Source organism: Arachis ipaensis, chromosome B06, assembly GCF_000816755.2.
Source record: "Arachis ipaensis cultivar K30076 chromosome B06, Araip1.1, whole genome shotgun sequence".
Classification (NCBI taxonomy): Eukaryota; Viridiplantae; Streptophyta; class Magnoliopsida; order Fabales; family Fabaceae; genus Arachis; species Arachis ipaensis.
In genome coordinates this window covers 135,103,131-135,110,960 of record NC_029790.2, presented here as the reverse complement: position 1 = coordinate 135,110,960, position 7,830 = coordinate 135,103,131, and the positions used below count along the sequence as shown (strand labels likewise).

Here is a 7,830-nt window from a genome sequence, read left to right as displayed (position 1 = left end):
TATTTATGTTTGAAAAAATATGCTTAATTTTAGATAATTAATTAATTAATTGAATTATTATTATTATTGGTACTTATATTCAACATAGAGAAAATTTTGAGTCATTCAAATATTAGAGAAAATCTCTACGTACAAGTATTTTGCGTTTACAAGTTTTACAAGTTTGAAGAGAACGAAACCCACTAAACGCGCTGCTTATGTTACGTGCCTCTTTAACAGACTTTTAAATCAATTAACGCGCAAATAATAACTTCTATTTTTCAAAAGATTTCGTTTCTTTTTTCGAGTTTCTTACCAAATTTGTTGGATCTCCTTCGTGCGCTCTCTCTTTGCTTCGTTTTTTTTTTTCGATTTTCATGGTTTCTGAAATCAAGCTTTGAAATTGTTTTGAAGATAATGGAACTTTATAAATACACCCAAATGATTACATAAATACAGCCAAACGATTACATAAATACACCCAAAGAATTTAAGAAATACACCCAAAATAGGGGGAGACAGTATATTTCTTCTTGAAATCTTTTAATATTTTGCTGGTTAAGGATGAGGTACATGACAGAGACAATCTAGAAGAAAAATCTAGAAGAACAGTAAAACAGTATCTTGAATAATGTTTCTTGATTTTTCTGGTAATTTTTTATAGAGATTTGTATCTTTTCTTATTGATTTCTTCTACTCTTTGCGAGGAGTTGGAACGTTTCTGCAGAATTATAGTTTGTTTCGAATGTCTCTTGAATCTTGACGGTTTGCATTTTGATTGAGGAAGAAGAGAAAGAGTGAACGTGTTGTGGAAAGGTGATTAAGGCACGTGCATTAGACGCTTGATTCTAAAAGAGTGGTGCGCGTGTTTTTTTCTTGGACTTGAAACAACTTGTATAGCTTATAAGCCAAAAAAACTTGTATACATAGCAGACTTGCAAATATTAATAGTGGACAGTACTTAATTTTTAAGGTTGGACTCACTATTAATAAAACTTGAAAAAGTAAACCTTGACCAAATATAAATAAGAGGCATGATCTAAGACGCTTATTATTTTTTGTGTGGGAGAGAGCTGAGTGCATCTCACAATGATGGGAGAAAAGATGAGTTTTTCATTGTTATGGTGTGAACAAATCGGTCCCTCCGATTTGTTTCATTTTTTAAATCAACAATCACAAATCGGATGGTCCGATTTGTGTTTTTGAAAATAAAAAAATTTTTACTGTTGAAATCGGACCGTCCGATTTCAATTTCAAAAAATAAAAAAAAATTAAAAATACAAAACGGACCATGCGATTTGTAGTTTTTTTTTTATCAAACAAATCAGACCCTCCGATTTGTACTTTACTTTTTTTTCAAACAAATCGGACCGTCCGATTTGAATAAAACACCATATAAAAAAAAACACTTAATCTTCCAATAACAATGTATTACACATATATTTATACAATATAAAAAAAAATTAGCCATTTCTTTTCCTTATATTGTATTTATTGAAAAAAAAAAAAAAGAGGGGAAGGGCACTCACTGTTCTGCTAGCACAAGAGTGAGTTGGGGTGAAGGTGAAAGCGATGGTCAAGGATGAGTCCACATGTATAGGTGACACAGCCTAGAGAGAGAAAAACAAAACTGAATCTGCATAACACAGCTTTGGTAACAAGATGACATTCAAAAATATATACATCTTAATAAATGTATAAAATTGTATAAATTAAATTTTGTATTCATTGTAAGTTATAAAAGCTAAATACATAATAAAATATTCTCTACGGATATAAATGAAAAAAAATACATAAATATTACTTATTTTGTGCAAATAAGTGATATTCTGAAATAGTGATGTTCCATAACTAAATTTAATTATTTGATCCAATAGTTTAAAGATAAATAATAAATTTTTTTTGTTAAAATAAAGGAAAAAGACACAGAAAAAAAAACTCGATTGAACGTAATTTCAAAAAGTTTGTACACTAAAATCAATCACTAAAATTAGCTACCAATGTATTTGTGTATAAATGTATATGTAGTTTAATTTATTTTTAATGTATATTTATATTCCAACATATATTTTATACTGATAGCTGATTTTGGTAGCTGATTTTAGTGTACACATAGCATAACCCTTTTAAAAATAACTAGCAGTTCTCATTCTAAAATACTTAGAAACATAGATAAACTAAAGAAAGAAACATCGGTCAATCTAACAAAATGACTCGATTTATTAACTTCATAATTTCTCTCCGAATAACAATTATCAACAATGATGTTGATATAATAATTAATAATAAAAACAAATTATTAAAGTTCTAAAAATAATTTCACTATGTTTAGTTTAAGAAAAAATAAGGAAAAAAAAATAAATAAAAAATTTTATTTTTTATTATTAATAATTATTAATATAAATTTAGTTTTAATATATTATTATAATAAAAATTTATATTTAAATATTATATATGTATTAAATAAATAATTTAAATTAAATATATAAATTTATAATATTTATAAATATAATAAAATATAAATAAATAAAAATATTTATATTTTATTTTATTATAAAGATATTAATATAATTTTATACTATTATAATTTTTTTATTAAAACAAAAAAAATATTTTCTTTCTATTCATTTTCTCTTCGTCCAAACAGCACACAAATAATTTCACTTTTTCTTCTATTTTCTCTCCTTTCATTTTTTTCCTTCTTATTTTCTTTCTTTTCATCTTTCCTATATGGAAACAAAGTCTAAATGTTATTCTTAAAATTGCATAAGGTAGATAATTGTTTTTCAGCTACAGAAAACAATAGCTCATACTTAAGAAGGTTAGTTAGAAAACACGATGAGAACTATTTTTGCAATTTCATATCATTTAAATGTAATATCATTATTTTTATGAATAAAATTATTTGCTTTGTCAAATCGAAGAGGAGTTTAGACTTAGATGTTTACTTTTTCTTAAAATAAAATAATTTGACAAGTATTATATATATATATATAAAAACTCTATTTGATGCTATGTATAACCCAACAAAAGAAGTAAAACTTAAAAAGCATGTCCCCCTCGATGAATATCTGAATGCAAGTACAGCATAAAGCTTTGACTGTGTTATAATCTTTTTGGTTCTCTCTCATTGTTTTTCCAGGTAGTTTCGGCAGACCATGTAAACTTGCCATATATTGCATGCACAAAGCAGAATCAAAGTCATTGCAACCACACCCTCTTCTAACTATTATTAATTATAGAATCAAATTCATAAATGACCATTAAGTAAAAGAATATCACACCTTCCTCCTAATTTCTCTCCTTCTATATATGTACCTTGCCTTCACTAACAAGCCTTCAAACTTCAAACCCCTTTTTCTCTTGCTTCTTCAACCATGTTCAACCACCCTTGTTTTTCTTGCTATCTATGTGAACGTGATCACTGCCTTCATCATCATCGTTATCATGCTTTTGAGGGGCAAAACCAGATACCCTTTTACAAGAATCATCGGGTTATTGATATTGATACCCTTCAGCTTCAAGAGGCTTTTTCTCGTGTTTCATTAACACCCCACAATAATAATCCTGATTTTTCTGGTCAACGGTCAACCTTCGATGAAGAAGAAGAAGGGTACGAATACAAGTACCCTTTTGTTTCTCCTAATCCTTCATCCTATTTGGTGCCTCCATCGATGCAACATTCTAACACAGTTCCAATGAATGAGTCTTTGATGATCAATGCTAATAATAGCAGAAGAAATGTTCATCGGAATTTCAATGGTACTAGGAGTCCACAGAGTTATTGGTCTCAGCGTCCTTGTTCGTCCGTGAATTATTTGAGGGGGAAGATTCTGGATTTGGCTAAGACTCAATGTGGATGCAGGGTTTTGCAGGACACCATGAAAGGGTTAACATCAAAGGAAGAGGTTTTTGTTTTTTTCCAAGAGCTTGTTGATCATAATGTGATTGAGTTGATGGGGCACTCTTTTGGGAACTACGTTTTTCAGAAGTTGGTTGAGATTTGCAGTGAGGAACAAATCACTACCATTGTTTTCAATGCGACTAAGAATGTCCTTAAGTTTGTGAATCTTTGCCTTGACATTCATGGGTATGTATGTCTTTTCCTCTATTCACTATTCTTGTTTTTTAGACTTACTAGTGTCTCAAATTAGAAATCTGTGTTTTAGCATTTTAGAGAAACATAAAATACATGTTTACAATGAGTGTTTGTGTATGATTGTATCTTTTATCATTTTTGTGTTAGTAAACAAACCCTATATATGTACTCTCATGTCTATATTTTGATGGACATGTTTTTGAAAATGGATTTGGAGACAAAAGATACATATGATGTATACACAAAAAATAACAACAAAAATAATTATCATATATTTGTATAACATATTATGTGCACACGTATTATTGTGTATTTTTGTATTCTAACATGGTTGTTTGTTTATATTGATATCATGCTTTAATAAAAGACATTTAGAAAGATATCTCACAAAATTAATCAAATTTTGATAATAAAGATATCTTATTTATATTTTTATTTTTCTCTTCATGTAAACAAATTTCTATCTCCCAATGTTTTAAGAACAATTAGACAACTAACTTGTTAGTTCCGGTATCAATTAGCCAACCAAGATTTTCATATCACACAGGTACAAACAAACTTAATGCAAGTTTTTCTAATTGATGCTTTGTTTTCTTTTCAAACTTGAATGCAGTACTAGGTCTGTTCAGAAGTTATTGGAGCATGTAACAAACCAAGAACAAAGATTATGTATAATGTCGGCGCTGACACCAAGTGTTGTTGCTTTGTCTACTAACACGAATGGTCTTCATGTGGTTGATCACTGTGTCAAGCATTTCTCAAGTGAAGATACTAAGGTAAATGTCTTCAATCACTTCATTTGTTTTGATTAGTGGGGTTGCATGGTTTTCATCATATGATTGGTTAATCTTTGTGTGAAAAGAATCAGAGTGTTCCATTCTGGCTTAAGTGATTGTTTATTGATTATAGAGCTTTTCCTTGCAGTATATGCTGAACATTGTAGCAACCAACTGTTTCAAGATTGCAACAGATAAAAGTGGTTGCTGTGTAATTCAGCAATTTGTTGACCATGCTCCCGGTGAATCCAAAGATTTATTGATGGCTGGGATCATACTAAATGCTCCACTCCTCGCCGAAAACTGTTATGGGTTTGTGTTTTCTTCGTTATGAAACGTGTTTGATTCATGTCATAAAGATTCTACAACGTTTTTATTGTGATATAAATAGGACATTAATAAGTGTACTAATGATAAAGTAAGAGCAATGTTAGGGGGCAGCAATTTTTGTGATTAGTAGCCATCAAATAGCCATCAATGATGATATAATGGTGTGAGATTGGTATGAGATTTCATCTAATGGCTCACATTTCTCTGCTGGTTACATGTTGGCCAAAATTCAATAAAATTGCTGGCCCCTAGACTTTTCCATAAAGTAAAATATGAAAGTAATCTTCATCATCCGAATTCGAGTTAATACTCGATTTGATTCTCGAAATTTGAAGTCGGACTCAAATTGACTCCTAAAATTATAATGGACTTAATTTGGTCCCCAAAATTTACCATAATAACTCACGTTAGCTTCTAACTGATTTTCGTAAATGGCGTGCTGATTTTGCGCGTTAATTTGCTAATATTTGAACTCTTCGCCTAGGTTTCATATGACTAAGACTTACTAGATCTTTAGGAGCTTGATTGGCTCCTCAACATCCTCACGAAAACCATAATAACAAGTTCAATTTAAAAATTTTGCGGCTTTGGGAACAACAATCAAGCTTGTAGAGTTCTAATAAATCTTGATCACATGGAACTTAGTTGAGGAATCCAAATCATAACAAGTTATTATACCAAATCAATACGTTGTTGTTAACGGAGATTAGCTCAAGGGTTAATGTGAGTTACAATTATAAATTACGGGGTTCAATTTGAGTCCATTAAAATTTTAAGGATCAAATTGAATGCAACTTCAAATTTTTTAACTCTCCAAATTCTCTTTCAAAGTTCTTACTTCCCACACATCTCTTGCATATATATGGAATCAGGAACTATGTGGTGCAACATTTAGTGTCACTGAAAATAGCAAGAGTGACAAAGAGTCTGATGAAACAGCTAGAAGGCAAGTTTGTGTCAATGTCATGCAACAAGTATGGTAGCAATGTTGTGGAGAAGTTCTTCCAAGATTCAGGGGAAAGCCATTCAAGGAGCATTATCTTAGAGTTGCTACATTATCCAAATGTCTCAATGCTTCTTGTGGATCCATATGCTAATTTTGTCATCAGTTCTGCAGTCATAGTTTCCAAGGTCAGTGCCAGCATCTTTCTTACATTACACAATGTTTATTTTATTTAATAGCCCATGAAACTTGTTGAAATAAAGTAAAATTGTTGGTTAGTGAGAATTTATTATAATCAAACTTTGAAAACTAGTTTAGTTAGTCAAAGTTATTACAATTCATGCACTATCTAACAAGGCAAGAGTATTATTCTGTTATTATTAGTTATAAATAAAATAAATTTAAGTGTGGTGATGACAGTGTGATTTTCTTTTTTAAATTTAATTTGATCTTGATGACAATGTCGAAGAGATATAAGATGAGAATTTTTTTCTGTTTTTATTTTTTCTTTTGTTTTGTCTGTTTGTTGCTTGATAAGTACTTTGTGCTATAAACCTTCTATTTTGTGGTCGAGAGCTTCTACCATAAAAAAAATTTGCATAAACCTTTAATAAACATTGAATCCACTAAGATATGTGAAAAAATGTGCTTCTAGTAGTATGATATGCGCTATAATTACATTTTTTTTTTAAATATTTGTGCACAATTAAGCAGGGTGGCACACAAGAGGAACTGCTTAAGGTGATTAAACAACATTCTCCAATGATGCGTAGCAACCATTATGGCAAGAAACTACTTGGTAGATTGAGGAAATTCCTATGTCACGTTTAGTAGACATAAATGACTATGTTTTGATATGTAAACTCTGTAATATCACACATAACTCTTAGGAGCTGCACCTCTTTATTTGTTGTCGTGTTATTTTCTTCCTAGTTTCAAGTATTTTCTTCCAATTTTTTTGGGTTCACTTTGTTGCGGGAGAAGAATTTGCTGCATGAAATTAATTGTATGTAGAGGTTTGACTATACAAAAGATCCTTTTATTATGTATGATGAGATGGAACTAAATTTTCATTGTGGTCTTTGAGATTTACGAGTTTTACTATTGTAGTCTTTCATATTCAAAATTTACTATATTAGTTTTCGAGATCCAATTCTAAGCATCATATTGGTCTTTGGATCATTTTCAGCGTTTGAGTCAACCAATGAAATGCTGAGCTATATTTGACTTATCATACTAGATACATGGCTAAATAGCATATTTTTGTTTTCGCTCTTAAATAAGGTAAAAATGAGGTTATTTTAGAAATGAAATGAAATATAATGATTTGTATATTATATAAACTCTTCTTTCTCTTTTTATTTTTGTCTTGTTTAAGTGTCAAAATGAAACATCGCTGTTTAGCCATGTGTACAGCATGACAAGTTAAAGTTAATTCAACACTTAATTTATTAATTTAGTACTAAAAAGAGTTCAGAAATCAATATGATATCAGAACTGAACTTCAAGAACCAATATAGATAATTTTAAATTTGAGAGACTAAAATATTAAAAATTGTAAATCGGAAACCACTTTAAAAAATTTAGTCTATAGAAGAAGTTGAATTGGTGGGTGTGTTGTGAATATTAATTTGGATTATTGGGCACATTATTTTTATTAAATGTAGGGACTGGGCGAGTTTTTATAATTATATTATCATAAA

At 29.8% G+C, this 7,830-nt stretch overlaps 1 protein-coding gene across 1 annotated transcript; it reads left to right on the top strand.

Moving 5' to 3' along the window:
- LOC110263649 (pumilio homolog 12-like) lies at window positions 3,135–7,189 on the top strand. Its single transcript, XM_021105319.1, has 5 exons — window positions 3,135–4,069; window positions 4,692–4,854; window positions 5,003–5,166; window positions 6,057–6,315; window positions 6,842–7,189. The coding sequence occupies exons 1-5, from the start codon at window positions 3,357–3,359 to the stop codon at window positions 6,956–6,958; spliced, it is 1,416 nt and encodes a 471-aa protein (XP_020960978.1). The 5' UTR covers window positions 3,135–3,356; the 3' UTR covers window positions 6,959–7,189.